Source organism: Chiroxiphia lanceolata, chromosome 20, assembly GCF_009829145.1.
Source record: "Chiroxiphia lanceolata isolate bChiLan1 chromosome 20, bChiLan1.pri, whole genome shotgun sequence".
Lineage (NCBI taxonomy): Eukaryota > Metazoa > Chordata > Aves > Passeriformes > Pipridae > Chiroxiphia > Chiroxiphia lanceolata.
Genome location: NC_045656.1, coordinates 6,574,955 through 6,591,273, shown reverse-complemented (window position 1 = coordinate 6,591,273; position 16,319 = coordinate 6,574,955). Strand labels below are relative to the sequence as shown.

The 16,319-nt window shown below is 47.7% G+C and overlaps 2 protein-coding genes across 6 annotated transcripts; one reads left to right on the top strand and one right to left on the bottom strand.

The window, feature by feature from the left end:
* Positions 1-32: 32 nt before the first annotated feature.
* Positions 33-7,593, top strand: SMYD4 (SET and MYND domain containing 4). Its single transcript, XM_032707207.1, has 10 exons — positions 33-179; positions 1,019-1,166; positions 1,524-1,613; positions 2,544-3,693; positions 4,487-4,669; positions 4,958-5,124; positions 5,440-5,575; positions 5,999-6,115; positions 6,449-6,572; positions 7,276-7,593. Exons 1-10 carry the CDS (start codon positions 49-51, stop codon positions 7,424-7,426), a joined length of 2,397 nt encoding a protein of 798 aa, XP_032563098.1. The 5' UTR covers positions 33-48; the 3' UTR covers positions 7,427-7,593.
* A 471-nt stretch (positions 7,594-8,064) lies between these two features.
* On the bottom strand, positions 8,065-15,116 carry SERPINF1 (serpin family F member 1). Of its 5 annotated transcripts, XM_032707210.1 has the most exons (9): positions 14,988-15,085; positions 13,453-13,469; positions 12,445-12,530; positions 11,840-12,038; positions 11,601-11,756; positions 10,570-10,773; positions 9,678-9,820; positions 8,844-9,054; positions 8,065-8,473 (listed from the first exon to the last, which is right to left on the bottom strand). In XM_032707210.1, the coding sequence occupies exons 3-9, from the start codon at positions 12,520-12,522 to the stop codon at positions 8,214-8,216; spliced, it is 1,251 nt and encodes a 416-aa protein (XP_032563101.1). In that variant the 5' UTR covers positions 12,523-12,530; positions 13,453-13,469; positions 14,988-15,085; the 3' UTR covers positions 8,065-8,213. The 5 variants fall into 5 exon arrangements, with proteins under 5 accessions (XP_032563101.1, XP_032563099.1, XP_032563103.1 ...); XM_032707208.1 differs by lacking the exon at positions 13,453-13,469 and having other exon boundaries at positions 14,988-15,116; XM_032707212.1 differs by lacking the exons at positions 13,453-13,469; positions 14,988-15,085 and adding an exon at positions 13,167-13,190.
* Between the last annotated feature and the right edge of the window lie 1,203 nt (positions 15,117-16,319).

Genomic DNA, 16,319 nt, shown 5'->3' with positions numbered 1-16,319 from the left:
GGCTCCGCCATGGCAGTGGCAGTTGCTGGCGGAGTGGCGGGGCCGGAGATGGCGCTGCCGGGGCCGGAGTGGCGGGGATTGCTCGCCCGGCGCTGGGCCGAGCTGGACCCGCCGCTGCGGGAGCGGCTGGCGGCGGCTTCGCTTCACGACGCGGTGCGCCTGGGCTGCGACCTGCTCCGGTGAGCCGCGGGCTGGGCGGGACGCGGTGCGAGAGGGACATGGAGCTCCTGGAGCGAGAACAGCGCAGGGCAACGAGGGTGACTGCGGGGCTGCAGCATCTCTGGTGTGAGGAAAGGCTGAGGGAGCTGGGGCTGTTCAGCCTCGAGAAGAGACGGCTGAGAGGGGACCTCATTAATGTGTATATATATCTAGAGGAGGAGTGTCAGGGGATGGACCAGGCTCTGCTCGGGGGTGCCGGGTAATAGGAAAAAGGACAACGGGAAGAAACTGATGTCCAGGACGTTCTAACTAGGGAAAATTCCACGTTTCTACCTGAAAGGAGGGATCGGTCTCTTCTCTCAAGCAACTAGAGGGAGGACAAGCAGGCAGAGTCTTAAGCTGTGCCAGAGGAAGTTTAGGTTGGATATTAGGAAGAATTTTTTCTGATGAAGGGTGATTAGATATTGGAATGAGCTGCCCTGGGAGGTGGTGGAGTCATCATCCCTGGAGGTGCTTAAGGAACGACTGGACGTGGCACTTGGTGCCGTGGTCTGGTTGACAAGGTGGTCGTAGTTTGGACTCGATGATCTTAGAGGTCTTTTCCAAACTAATTGATTCTGTGATTCTGTGAATATGAGGAAGAACTTCTTTACTGTGCAGTGACCATGCGCTGGAACAGGTTGCCCAGAGAGGGTGTTGAGTCCTCCTCACTGGAGATACTCCAGAACCGCCTGGGTGCAATCCTGTGCCAGGTGCTCTGGGATGACCCTGGTTGGACCAGATGAGCCACTGTGGTCCCTCCCAGTGTGGTTCCTGACCCATCCTGTGATTCTGTGGCGCTGACCCCCGTGTCCCGCAGGACCAAGGAAGAAGAGGCGGCCCTGGTGCGGTTGTGCCAGCGGGTCTGCACGGGCAAGGAGCCAGAGGCTGCAAGCTTCTACCGGGAGCAGGGAAACCGGGAATTCGGCCGCCGGCGGTACCAGATGGCCCTGAGGCTCTATTCAAAGGTGGGTGTGGTGGGGCAGCCCCCGGAGCAGCTCCTCCCTCATGGCCAAAGGGCTCCCGTGAGGGGATCCTTGGGGAGGGGGTCCCACAGCCCCTCATGGCCGAAGGGCTTCCATGAGGAGATCCCCAGGGAGGGGCTCCTGCAGCCCCTTATGGTTGAAGGGGTCCTGTGAGGGGATCCCCAGGGAACAGGTCCCGCAGCCCCTCGCAGACAAAAGCGTCCCATGAGGGGATCCTTCGGGAGGGACTCCTACACCCCCCTCATGGTCAAAGGGGTCCCATGAGGGGATCCCCAGGAAGGGGGTCCCGCAAACCCATGAGGGATCCCTGAGGCAGTAGCAGTTCTCTGGTCCCCACAGGCGGCATCCCACGAGCCCCCCAGCAGCCCTGAGGTGTCCATCTGCTTTGCCAACCGCTCTGCCGCCCTCTTCCACCTGGAGCACTTTGAGGTAAGCGGTGGGAAGCACCCACCCCCCACGCGCCTGGGTGCCCCCAAGCAAGGCCAAACCCCCACAGGGTGGGCTGAGCCCTCCTGTGTAGCAAGAGGTGTGTAGAAATGTGTCCAGAGAAGGACAGTGGAGCTGGGGAAGGGTCTGGAGCACAAGTCTGATGAGGAGCACCTGGAGGGGGCTCTGGCTGGAGAAAAAAAGGCCCAGGGGGGGCCTTCTTGCTCTCTACAACTCCCTGAAAGGAAGTTGTAACCAGGTGGGGGTCAATCTCTTTTTCCAAGTAGCAAGTGACAGGACAAGAGGAAATGGCCTCAAGTTGCTCCAGGAGAGGTTTAGGTTAGATATTTGGAATGATTTGCTCCCAAAAAGGGTTGTCAAACCCTGGAATAGGCTGCCAAGGGCAGTGGTGGTGTCACCATCCCTGGAAGTATTAAAAAACTGTATAGATGTTGCTCCTGGGGACATGGGTTAGTGTTGGGCTTGGCAGTGCTGGGTTTATGGTTGGATTCAATGATCTTAGAGGTTTTTTCCAACCTTAACGATTCTGTGATTCTGTAAGAGGGGGGATTGGGACAAGGAAGAGCCCACAGATCCTCTGAGGTGTTAAAGCACAGTGTTTGCACACAGGGTTCAGGTGAGTGCTCTGCAAGCCTCCCAAGAACAGGTATTTGATTATTAGAACAAGAGACTGTAGATCAGATGTGCTTCCCAAGCTGTGCTTGAAACATCCATTATTTCAACTTTCTGAAGGGTTCCTCCTTTCCTTCTTCTATGTCAGGAGCCCTTATTTGGGCCACAGATTGGCTGTGCACATGGAATTTGCTGATTAACATACAGAATATTTTACTGAGAATATCATAGGTGGAATAAAAGAGCACGAGTCTCAGCTGGTTTTCAAGTGCGTTTAAAAGGCCTTTTCTTTGTTCCTAGGTTTGTTTGGAAGACATTGCCAGAGCTGAAAGCCATGGCTATCCAGACAGGCTGCTGCCCAAGGTCTTGCTGCGGAAAGCTGAGTGTCTGCTGTGCCTGGGGAGGTCACAGGATGCAGCAGACGCCCTCAGTGTGGTGGAGAGTAAAATCCATATGGATGGGCTCATGACTAGTCCTACACACCAGACACTGCTAAAAAAATTAAGTCAACTGAAGGTTAAATTACATGAGAAAGAGAGGTGTCCAGAGCCTGCACAAGAAGCATGTGCTGACATGCAAGGGAAGTCAGAGATCTGGGAAGAGAACAACAGTATTTCAGGTGCATCTTCGTCTTTGAGCTTGAATTTTGATACAGAGAGAGGACGACACTTGGTGGCCTCCCAGGACATCATGCCAGGACAGAGCCTGTTGAAAGAGGAGGCCTTTGTAAGTGTGCTCTGCCCTGGGGAGAGCCTTCCTCTGCAGGACAGTGAAACAGCGTGGGACACTCGGTTCACTAATGCAGATCTTTATTGCCACCGTTGTCTGAGGCAGCTCTTGGCCTCAGTGCCTTGTCAGGGGTGCAGTTATGCAAAGTACTGCAGCCAGGACTGTGCAGACATGGCATGGGAGCAGTACCACAGGACAGAGTGTTCCCTGGGAGCGCTGCTTCTCACGTTGGGCGTCTTCTGCCACGTAGCCTTGAGGACTGTTCTACTGGCAGGATTTGCAGAGGTTAACAGGCTGGTGGAATGGTCCCACAGCGGGGACAAGGACCCTCATAACCCCAAAGCAGGGTGCAAATGTCTCAGTGAGGCACCAGAGGCAGGAGCTGGTACCAGACGTATCCCTGGTTGTGACGACAGTGGTCAGTATCACAGTTCTTACCAAGCTGTGTTCCACCTTTTGCCCCACACTGAGCAGCACAGCCCTGAACACAAGTTCCTCTGCACGCTGAGTGTAGTAGCCATATGCAAACAGCTGCAAGAGGCTGGCCTACATGCTGCTGTTTTGAATCAGGAATCATCTGAGCAGTGGTCCAAACCAAAGACATCTGAACAAACCTCAGATGAATTGTCTCCAGAGCTGAAGACTGTGGCAGAAGCAATGCTGAGACACGTGTTGCAGCTGCAGTGTAATGCACAAGCCATCACTGTAATGCAGGAGTTGGGTAAGATAAAGACTTTTAAGTCCTTCTCTCTTGTCACAGAATCACAGAATCGTTAAGGTTGGAAGGGACCTCTGGAGATCACCCAGTCCAACCCCCCCTGCCAAAGCAGGGTCACCTGGAGCAGGTGACACAGGAACATGTCCAGGTGGGTTTGGAATGTCTCCAGACAGGGAGACTGCACACCTTCCCTGGGCAGTTCCAGTGCTCTGCCACCCTCAGTGGAAGGAAGGTCTTCCTCATGTGGAACTTCTTGTGTTTTAGTTCATAGCCATTGCTCCTTGTCCTGTCACTGGGCACCACTGAAAAGAGTCTGGCACCATCCTCCTATCACCCACCTTTGAGATATTTATATTTATTGTCCCCTCTCAGTCTTCTCTGGACTAACCAGGCCCACCTCCCTCAGTCTCTCCTCATAAGAGAGATGCTCCAGACCCCTCTGCATCTTGATGGCTTCTGCTGGACTCTCTCTGGTAGCTTCTTCTCTTTCTCGTACTGAGGAGCCCGGAACCATCCTGTCCTTGCTCATCTAGCTTGTGTGAAGGGAAGAGATTGAATTATCAGCTGTAAAACGCTCCCACTGCAGATGAAAATGACTTGCTTAAAATTTAATGGCCTGTCCCATGCTGGCCTGTTCTTTGGTGCACATGCAGAGCGTGTTTCACTATTATTTATTGCAGCAATATACCGGGAACCTTCCTGCTGCTGTCTGCGATCGGTCACGGCGCTCGTTGCAGAAGTTGCGTGGGTTTGTGAGCGTCCATTCCCAACCTGCCTGTTCTTCCTCTGTCTCCAGGGCCCGGAGATGGTGCTGTTGTAAATAAGAAGCCCGTGCGCCTGGCGACAGCCTTCTTTCCAGTCCTCAGCCTCCTGAACCACTCGTGCTGTCCCAACACCAGCGTGTCATTTAGTGGGACAGCTGCCACTGTCAGGGCATCGCAGCCAATCCCAAGGGGCCAAGAGATCTTCCATTGCTATGGTAAGCATTAACTCTGGGTTTGTCTCAAGGCACAGACATCATTCCTTGGCATTCTGGTGGATATTAATACCATAATACCATGATGTTGCTGGAGCCTTTTTTTATGTATCAGCCTTGACCAAAGTTATCAACACAAAATTTTATCACTTGAACCTGCTGTTGGATTTTCAGTCTCCAGCTATGTCCTCTCCAAAACATATGTGGTCTCAGTTATAACCAAGATCCATTTACTCTGATATTAAGAACTGTACCTGTTTAGAGTTTTCTACCCTTGCCATTCCTTTTCAGGGCCTCACCAATGTAGAATGGGAGCTGCTGAGAGACAACAGCTTCTCAGACAGTATTTCTTTGAGTGTCGCTGTCGGGCTTGCCTTGATGAGTTAGAGTCTGATGTCAAGAGCGTGGTGTCCATGAGAAACTCATTCTGCTGTCCCAGCTGCCAGGCTCCAATGCAGGTAGTTCTCCCAGAGTTATGACTGTGGAACTTACTGGGGTGTGTAAGGTTTGGGTCTCTGGGAAAGCCAAGAGTTAAAGACCTCAGTTCAATCCCTGCTCAGAAGGCAAAAGCCACTGTAGAGTCATGACAGTATCTCACTGTTTCTTATAAAATCAAATAAGCTAATAGCACTTTACGAAAAAGTCACTTTGTTTAATGAATACAACTGAAAAACAATTTAGCATCTCTATAAAACAATACAGAGCTAATGGAGATGGAAAGTAAGTGCTGAGTTGAACGTGAGCAGGAACGATCACAGGGATGATTTCCATAGGGGGAAGAAGACCTGCTTTGTTGTTCAAATGAAGCTTGTGCAACCTCAGTCAGCAGAGAGAACCTGTCACGCCGTTTACAGGACCTTCAGCAACAGATCAAGAAAGCTTTAGACCTGCTAAGGGACAGGAAAGCTGGTAAGGCTCAGCTTTCTGCTCTAAGGTCAGGAGCTGAGGAGTACACATCGGGACACAAAGCTATAGCCATGAGATGGCACTGTTGCTCATGCCTTTGGGGTCTTATGGCATGTGGCCTGGTGTCCCTGGGGACTTCAGCTTTAGGGTTTTTATACCCCTGATCTGGGTATTAATCCAAGTCACACATAGTAAAGTAATTAAATAAAAAGAAGGCAGGGTAACATTGGAGTTGGGCATTCCCGGGCCTTGCTTTCCTGGGGTGAGTTGGGCCTACACTGGGGTAGAATAAGCAGAGTTGAATCCCAACCAAATCCCAATTACCTGTGTAAGATGCAAAGATGAGATCAGATTGATTTTACTTCATGGATCATGGACAGCTGGAGACTGGCCATAGGATGAATTTTATAACCTGTTTCATTATAGATCAGGCTATCAAAGTGCTCCTGAAGTGTCAAATGGATGCTGGAAACTTCTTATCTCCAGAGCATTTGCTGATGGGAGAAATGGAGGATCATCTGGCACAGGTCTATGCTACTCTTGGTATGGCATTGTCTTCTCATTATCCCATGTTTCTGAACTTTGAATTTAACATGACTAGCCTTTTCTCAGACTGGCCCTTACATTTTTTCCCTAGTTTTGACAACAGGGCTCTCAGAAAGACCAAAACTATGTTCCTGGCAGCCAGTGAACAATAATGTCATCTCGTGTTCTTCTAGACTGCCTGTCCTGGTTCTGGGTTCAGCAGCCTCCCAAGAATGCTGTGGACATAGTTCATCACGTTGTGCATAATGCTGTCAGATTCTTTGGGTGGTGATAGCTCTAGAAAATACTTATTTGTTTCTCATTTTTTGTTTTGTTTTGGTTTTCCATCAGGGAAGTGGCAGGAAGCAGCCAGACACCTGAAGAAGAGTATTGGGATTGTGGAAATGCATCATGGGCCATCAAGTGTAGAAACAGGTCATGAACTCTTCAAGCTGGCACAAATTCTCTTCAATGGGTAAGTTTGGTTTCATCCTCTGTCCCTTCTCTGCACCATTCCTGTGTGTCTGACACAGTATCATGGCAGGTGGTCCTTGGCACCCTGAGGGTGTCTCGCAGGACACTGGGCAATCTGGCACAGCTACCAGAGTTGGCCATTACACAAGTGCAAGTTCTTTAACCCCACTGGGGTTCCCCTATTCCTCACAGCTCTCTTTGGACCTGTTTTCTCTGCTTTTGCCTGTCTATTTTTCGCTTCTCCTTGGCTCAATTTATTCCCTGTCCAATCATTTTATTCTGACAACTCATCACCCTTGGTGTTTATACCTCAGTTGTGTGATGTTGCTGACATCTTCTCAAAGGAGAGAATGAAATCCTCTTGTTTTATTGTCAAGGAAATCCCTGGACTGCTTCTGAAAAGCTTCTCACAACACCTCCCTTTAACTGAATTAATTTTGGTGGGAGCCACAGTGAGGAAATAGGGGGTACTGTACTCAGAGATAATGTTTTCAGTTTTTGTCCATCTCCTTACCTTTTCCTCCCCCTCATCCTCCCTTTGCAGCTGAAGTTGCACATGATTTGCCTGGTGCTGAAAGGCAGGGGAGGGTGGGATCTGTACCCATGAACAGGTTTAGGTTTTGGTAGAAAGAGCTTAAAGGTTGTGTAAGTCAAGAAGCTGAATTAAGTATTTTGCATACTCTGTTATTATCTTCCTGTTTCAGATTTGCAGTTTCTGAAGCTCTGAGCACAATTCAAAGAGCAGAGGAGATTTTGTCAGTGCACTGTGGTCCTCAGAGTGCTCAGATCCAGGAACTACAAGAGATGAAGACCTGTCTGTCAGAGCTTCCCAGAAGCATCCTTCAGAGGACTTAATTTCCCTGTCAAAGGAAGCTGCAATGTGATCTTTCATCAAAGCTAAGTGTCATGTGGTAAGGTAGTCATGTAGTACAAGCTGGAAAATCGTGTAACAGCAACTTGAATGAAATCAGAAGTGCTCTTTAGTGAGGCTGTTGTAAATAAAATGACCAATTCTAACGTGAGAGGTCTGTGTGTGGGAATAGAGGCTGTTGTATAATTTCTATGTGTGGGTTGGAAGCAAATGTTTGAGTTGCTTGTGTATGAAGTGTGACTCTCCCCTGTGTGGTACCCTGAGCATTATGAACGTACAGTCATCCAGAGCACACTGCCTTCTATTTTTAATACTGTGAAGCACTTTTCTTGCCAGTGTCAAATGTAAATAGTTGGGAGGGGTGAGGCAGCAGGCTGGGAAGTGCAAACTTACAGCCTATAGGAGGGGGCACTGCAGAACTTGGGAGGGCTCCAGCACAGGTCTGTCAGTAATGAGGGATTTGGTATCAACAACTGGTGTGAGGTTGGAAAGCAGGATAGGGAAGAATGCAGTATACACCAGGTATTTCTTGCTTTCGGGACACAGAACTGCATTGTGGCTCACTGGGGAAATTGGGAGTGAAGGCACAGGATGTAGGCAGACAATCTTTCAAGGGCCTTGCTGAGATTAATAGCAAAAGCTCTTTTATTGCAGCATGAAGGCATAAGATTTGCAAGTTGTGTCTTTGTGCAGCAGAGCAGGGAGTCAGTATCCCTCCCAATACCACCCTTTCCATTTGGGCTCTACCATTGCAGATTATTGTGATGGGATCTAAACACCCCTGGGATCCAGGATCTTGCCAATAAAGAGGAGGGTTCCAGTGGTGTCATCTCGCAGTACAAGAAGGAAAGGTCTGTCCACGTGATATTCTATGGGGAAGGTCAGACGAGCAGCGTTCGCCACAGGATTTGGTGTGGATCTTTCCCCATCTTCACTAAGCTCCAGCATTGCCTTGTGTTGCACATGAGATAACTTAAGAGGCTTGGCAGAAATCTTGGTGAAGTCAGGTGAGGTGAAAAGAGATTGGAGCCCTGGAGGAAAGAAAGAGAATTCCATTAGCTGAAAGCATGGATTGCGGGTGGGGGAGCAGTACAGCTAATGCTGTGATCCAGGAGGGCACGGAGCTGCTCTGGCAGAGTTTACTGGGGATACAGAGAGAAGCAGCTTACGCCTGTTTGTACTGAGCTTCACCCTCTCAATCTCAGAAGCATTGTGTGAGCATGATGGAGAGATGTGATAAAAAGCTGAGGAGTCCTGGGCAAGATGATTTAGTTGCTGGTGAAATCTCTACACACTGACCTAACTAATAACCCACCAGCTTCATATTCTTCTGAGAGCAGGAAACAACTTGCCCACTGCTTCGAGCCCTGACAGTCTATAAAGGGGGTGTGATGTACATACTTGTCTCCTTTAATGTGCTGCCAAGTGCCTCTTCATAGTTCAGCTTTAGTTTGGGCAAGCTTAGCACAGCATGGACTGTCTTCAGCTCCTTGTCTACATCGTGGACAAACTCCGAAGTGAGGCTTTCCTCAATCAGAGTCATATTTTGGGTCACCCTGGTAGGCAGGAAGAACATGGCACTGATTCCCTCTGTCAATGGCAGCTGGGCAATCTGCAAAGCCAGAGATAAGAGAGAAAGAAGAAAGGGTCACATCAACCATAAACAGTTTTACCCATTCTGTACCAGGCACAGTCCTGCATCTTGAGTGCCTGGTCAGCCTTTCCAGTTAACATTTGTTCTTCCTCCCTGTTTGCTTTTATCCAACATGATGCTTCCTGACCCCTCTGGCTTTTCCCCAGGCTTTCCATCCACCCATGCTGCACTTTTCCTGCTGTTATATGGCAAGTGCTCTCTCACCTGTTGAATCCTGCAGCATTGCTCTGGGGGATTCTCAGCTAGAACACCTTTGAGCTCATGCTACAGTGAAAGATTAGTTGAAAGAGGTAGAGATGGAAAAATTTTAAGGAGTGTGCCCTGCTCTTCTTGCCCAACTTTAAGTCAAGCAATACAGGCTGGTAGGACCTGGGCATTATTTAAATTATGCACTGCTTGTCACATAGCTGATGTAGAAGGAGGATATCCTAAGAATCAACATACTGCCTTTCAAAATAGGGATTGCAAAACTAGCTGATGGGAAGAGCAAGGCTGTCTTCTGGAGTGGGTTAACAGGTAGGTGTAGCTGAACCTGCTCCTCAGTAGGTTTAGGAGATCTTATGTAATATTTGCTCTCTGACCTTGCAGTTGAGTTCTGAGTCAAAGCCATATCGCAGTATGGCTTTGGGGTCTGACATCATGGACACCTTCACAGTTCTGTCCTCATCCAGATGGAAGTCCTTCAGGGCAGTCTTCTTGGTGTCAAACTTTGTTTTCCATGTCCCTGTTTTTTAAAATATAAAAGGGAGGATTTTCTGGAATAATAGTATATGAAACCAGGCTTAGGTCTGTGGCTGAATAATCTTGTGCTTTAATATACAGTATTTGTGCTTTAAGAGTTGAGGCATAACAGGGATAGAAATAGACTGATTGGAGCTACTGATTTACTGCCATCTTTGGCCCCTCCTTTTCATCTGAGAATTGGCTAAATGGCAAATAAATAATCAAGACAGTGTATGTATGGGTGGAGTAGCTATTGGGAAGTTTATGTAATTACAAAACTATTTTAAAGGGTAACAGTTGTGTCAATGCATATAAAGTGCTTCTCTCCCCACCCTTTATTTTGCTCCTTGTCTCTAAGCAATAATTCTCCAGGACACTGGCTTACAGCATGTTTTAGAACAGCTCTCTAGTATCTCCTTCCATTCCCTCTACAGTGGTAAAAAGGCTCAGAACACTCTGAGCTGTGCCTTCCTTAAGTGGTGATATTCTGGAGTTTTGTGAGCTTAAACTTTCTTCTCTGGTCTTTTACTGCAAACAGATCAAGACTCAGCTTCCTAAGAGTAATAATTCCTCCCTCAGGACTATTTCTGTTCAGATAGTGTGTGTTTTTTCTTCTTTACTAAACGTTCTCAAACACTGTCTTCTCACACTCTGTGTCTCTGGCAGTCTGTTTGCTTTATTGGAACTGAGAGCATTCCTCTTCTCACACATGCTTAATGGACTCTGTATCCAAGTACACAACATTCTTACCCTTGAAGAAAGCAGCCCCAGCAAGGAGAATGCTGACATCTGAGGGCATGTCCTTCATGAACCTCATAATCCTTCCCTTTGTCTGCTGCCGGACCCAGGTGTTGATTTCTTGCAGGTCTAACTGGGTATTGCCACTCAGTGCCCTCAGACGCATCTTGTAGGACTTCTCTAGTTGGCTGTAAAATCCAGGCTTTGCCCTGAGTCCTGGGGAACAAAAACATGGATATTGCAGCAATCTCCCTTACCAAAACAATCTCAAGGCAGCACGTTGCAATCCAAAACCCAGCAGCAGGTCTCTTAAAAAATATCTGTGGCTGTATATATACAGAACCCTGCTTTGAAGAAGAATAACTGAAGGCCCATTGAGGAAACTGATCCAAATCCTACAGCCACCCATGCTGGAGTGTGGGATAACTTTCTTCTGAAAAGGGAAAATAGGAGATAAGAACCGAAGGCTTGGACACAGCTATTCCAACATCAGCCTTTCTTCTTTCTCCAGCCTGCTTTATGGGTACAGCTTACTCAACCTATTGGATTCTTGGAACCAGCAGGTTCCAAAAGATAGCTCTTAGCTTTCTCAGCAGATGTTTATTGCATGCCAAGAGCAGACATTTAAAATAGCTCTGCAAGGAATTAAACAAAGGAGTATGGCTGAATGTTATCACAAATAGAAAATGTGATCTGTGGTTCCTGGAAGCCAGCAACACCTGCCAGACAGCCTGGAGTGAAGGCAAAATTCTCAGCAAGTTTCTTTTTAGGACTTTTTGCACGTTAACTGCTCCATCCCCATTGTCTTTGTGTGCACGTCTGGTCTTTTATTTAAGTGCACACAAACTCTCCAGGCTGTTTCTGAAGCAGCAAGAGCATTCCATGCACTGTCTGCATCCTGGCTCAGGAGGATGTCAGAGCCACAGTTGTTAGTGCTGTGTTATTCAGTGTGCATATGTGTGTGTGTATGTACACACACCTAAATAACTACCTGCTGCTAGTTATTTAGGTAAAATGTAAGAGAGGGGAAGAAGGACTTTTACTTTTCTCCAAGATGATCCGGGAGGCACTTTTCATGCTCTTCTCTGGTCCAGTCACGCTGCTCAGGAGGTCCTTGTAAGTGTCATGGACCTCAGCTTTGTTGAGCAGATCGTAGAAGAGAGCACGAGAAATCACATTTTCGGTTCGTTCTCCAGCACCTGCCAAGAGCAACAACAACAACAACAGTGAGGGACAGCCTGTCAAACCAAATGGTATGTGAGGAAACTGGGCAAGAACTCACCAAGTGAGAGACCAGAAAGTGCAGTAGCCAGGCTGAAGGGAGACAGCAGCACGTTGGCGGTGGCTGTGCGGCTGGACTGCTGGCGGTACAGGTCGTAGCCAAAGTTGGAGACTGCAGCTGCCAGCTTGTTTACAGGGGTCTTGTAGAATGGATCTTCCTCTTCCTCGCCAGCGTTGGCTCCATCAGCAGTGGCAGAGTTCTGGCAGGTACAGGGAGCACTCTGGTTAGACTTGCAGTTTGCAAGGGCGGGTGCAGTTGTGATAAATGTGTCAAAGGCAAACAATCTACAGATACTCACTCTCCTGTGATGTACAGAAATACTGGCTTAATCTTGGAGGTGAGCGTGGGAACAGTTACTTTAAGTGTCCCAGGAAAGCCAAAGGCACCACTGAATTTGAAATCCACTATTTCTGCCTCATGGTCATCCCCTGATGTAACTACTGTGGTTTTATCTAGGTAAAGCAGGAGTTAGTCTCATTATGCTGCTAAATAAAATCCTAGTAACTTAGGAGGGTAGTGCTTAATCCTTGCATAAGATTCTCTAAAATTAAATTACCTGCTCCAAGTGTCTCTCCCTCACTCTTTGCCTGTTGTCTCCTACTCACCTGCTCAGTAGCTGAGTTCTGGGTTCTGCTTGGGACAGTTAAGAGACCCAGGAAAAGGAGAACCACTGGAATCTGCATGCCTGAACCTACAGAGTAAGAACATGGCAGAGAGAGTTTGAGCAACCAAGCAAATACACCTCTACCACTAGTATTCACTGTACCTGGTTGTGACAGGAACTGCAGTGATACATGCTGCTGCTTGTCCTTCCAATTGTGAAACACACACCTGATCTTAGCCAAGTTTTATTCTCTAGTTGGAAGTACCCAGCCAGCCTGGCCCCAGTGACTTTAAAACTGGGCAAGCACACACTGTGGGTGTGCCTGAGCACAAAAGCAGATGTGTGTGGCCCAAACCACACTGATGTTGGCAGTTACTGAGTGCCAAGGTCCAGAAAAGTACCAAATCATTTCTTCTGAGTTTGAGACTTAAAAGAATTCAAGTCTTCATTTATAAAAGGTACCAAATCCATATTGTTTAACAGGGCAGAAGACATCATTGACTGGTTACTCCTCTGCTACAAAAGTTAGCTGCCTCAGTTAGTAGCTTGCCATGTTTCTTGTGTCTGCATGTACCTGAAAGGCTACACAGCCTGTGTGCATCCTTTGCTTCTTATTTGCAATTTGATCAAGTAAAATAGAAGAGTTTTCTTAAAAGACAATAAGGAGAGGGGGAGTAAATACCTAATGCTGGGCCAGATCTAGAGAAGAAGTGAAAGACAGACCTTGACTTATTCAATCTTTTTAACAGAGGTGGGAGAAAAGTACCAAACTCCCCAGAGCAGTTCCTTCTGCGGAATCCACTTTTCATCACTCCAGTACTGGTATATGTGGCCCTTCCAGACAGATCTGTCTGGTCCAAAGGGCAGTGAGTAACCCAGGGTTTTGCTGTGGGTAAACCAGAGCTGCTGCAGTGTCATGCCCCCGAGAATAGACGCCACTGAGGCTGGTCTGAAGCAATGTTTAGATAGATTCCCAGAAATTAAAGGAAGAGGGTTGTATTTAACTAACCCTTGTCATCCAGGCATCTAGAGAAATCAGAGAAAGAACATGTGTTTCAGATTAACTTCAGCTGTAAAGAAAACATGCCTGCTGCTAGAAATACACGTGGCTACAACAGCCTCAGTTCAGGACCCAGTTCAGGCAGAGTGAAAGGCAGTTTGCTGTTTCCCTTTCCTGTCTTTTCTTCTGGAGGCAGCTCTCCCATGGAGAAAAAGGCACCACAGTGAAGGTTTTAAGTTTTCATCTGTGTTCAGTCAGTGCAACACAGAAGTGGTACCCTCTTTTCCCTGTGCACTTGCATCCTGCGACCTGCTGCTATCTCAGCTGCTGAGTAGATGAGGTTTCTGGTGCAGAAGATGTGGATCAAGAGGAATTTATTATCTGGAACAAACCAGTGCATTTGGTGGTATGATAGTGGATATAATGTTGGGATTGCTCCTATCACTGCAGAGTTTTACAGTGAACAGGCACCATGCTGGAAGAGAGATGACAGAAGCCCTGCGTGAGTCTCAGTTAAACAGGCCTTAGCGAGGGCTCTGTGAGGGTGCCTGCACCCAGCTGTATTCTTGCATGCTGAGAGGAAGAGATTTGGCCCAGTCTAGTTTAGAGATGAAGGTTTTCCACGGAGCATAACCTTTTTTCTGAAGAAAAAAAAAATAACCTCAACACAACCCCTGCTTCCAACTACACTGAGCTCCTGGGACCACGAGAGCGGAGATTGGTTTTGCAGATTGTATTGTTTTTGCCAGTACTGTCACCAGCTTCATATTTCTCAAACTTTGCCAAAAAGCAATTTCCATTTTAAAAAGACAAAGCCTTTTGCGTTTGAATTGGCCTGAACATCTGGATTCTATTTGTATTTCTCTTAGCACACAGCCAGCAATGCAGAGAAAAGAATTTGGTTGGAGAGAGGTGGGATGATATTAAAATCTGTGGCTGTCTTTAAAGAGAAGAGAAGAGAAGGAGCAACAGCATGTGATGTTACAGTCAGGAAGGTACAGGAAGAAAACTTTGAGAAATGAGCTGAGAAGGTACTTTGTGTCTGGGAGTTGTCGATTTGTGAAGGCCTGCAGGTGCGAAGGAAATACTTTACTTTCCCTCTACAATGGTACAAGTCTCACATCGTTTATAAACGCTTCAACCTTTAGAGGTGCTGTGAAACATGAGCCATGAGTTCAGTCTGCTCACTCTGCTCGTTCCACCCCACAGCACTCCTGAAGCATCCTGCAGCTACCAGCTCTAGAGGATTTGACTGTCACCAAACTTGTTACCATCACAGAGAAAAAGGTGCAAGGCAGATGCGTGAAAGGCAGAAAACCACCCCAGTTCCCAAGCACAGTTCAGCCCCGGAGGCAAAGCTGGTGCTGGTGGCTCCCAGTCCTTGGTGAGGTCTCTTGGTGGGAATCACACCTTTTAACACCTGCACGTGAACCATTCTTCCCATTTCCCAGGTGCTCTGAGAACTCCCCAGCCTCAGCCCCTGCCCTGTGCTCCCCTCACCGCTGGCAGTGGGCACAGGTGAGCTGCCCTGAGCTGTCCCTTACCTCGGGCTCCTCTCTGCCGCTGCTGTCAGGGGCTCCCAGCGGGTGCGAGTCGAGGACACTGTGGGTTTGGTGCAGCCACATCTGCTTTTTGCTGCTTCCCCCAGCCCAGCCTTCGGCAGGCTTCAGGTTACAGCTTCCCAGGGCTCTCTTAAAGTGCTCTGCTCCCATTTTCTGCTGCTGCCACTCTCCCACTGAATTGCACTAATTTTTTAACCCTTTTTTCCAAGACAAATGTGCTCCCTGTGCTCAGGGCAGTGTAGTGGGTAAAGCAAAGGCTGGAGAGGCAAACGCTCCCTGCCCTGTTTGAGCAAGTCGTTTATCCCAGCAGTCTTGCCATATGTCACATCAGGGAATTTCTTTTGTCTCAGAGGTATGGTTAATGCAGCAGTGTTTAATGGATTTATGGATTTATGTCCAAGATCTAATGGAGAGACTTACAAAGTAGAAGCAGGATTCTGTTGTTGTTTAAGGCAGTTAAGGGGAAGATGCTCTGAACTGCTTGTATCCAGTGATAGTTACTAGTTAACAAGAAGTCATTAACATAATTGGCTTAAAGTTTTTGACGAAAAAGAAAGAAGCTAAAAAGCCAAGGACTTGTTAAAAAAAGATTAATTAAGAGAATCTTGTAGGAGCTTACAGAATGACAAATGATCTGGAGAAAGGAAAGGGGCAGAGGGGTTTCATTATTATTTGCAATAGAAGAACTCAAGGGGAGCACCCATCAGTGCACATTTAAATCAAGGGAGTGTATTTTTAATAAGTATTAAATTGTAAAACTCGTTATTACTAGATTCTGCAGAATATGAAAGATAAACAGATTTGAGGGTAAAAAAACCAACCCAAACCAAATTAGTGGAAGACAGGTCCCCTGAAGGCTGACAGTGGTCAGATGTAACATCAGACTCAGCAGCTGGGCAGTACAACCAAAGAACAGTTGGTTTTCCTTGTCCTTAGTCATTCTTGGCTTTCTTCTCCACAGTCATTTGTTACTGGATACTGGGAGAGCCAGGATACTGGGCTAACTGGACACGTAGCTAACCTGATCCAGCTGTTTGTCTGCTTGGAAATGCTGGAAGTAAATTGTAGGCAGTACTGTCAGTGCCCCCAGTCTTGAACCGGGATAACTCTTTGGGCTGCCAGGCTCGCTGCTGGCAGATAATGAGGAGTTCCTCAAGTGTGCTGCACTCAGCAAAGGGGAAAGGATGAGTTTAGAGATGCATTAGCTGCTGGTTTTGCAAGCTGGAAAAGCAAACCAGGTCGTCTGCCCTTTGATTAGTCAGTGCTTCAAAGGTGACCCTTTCTAGCAAGAAGGGTAACAGCTCTGCTTTCAGC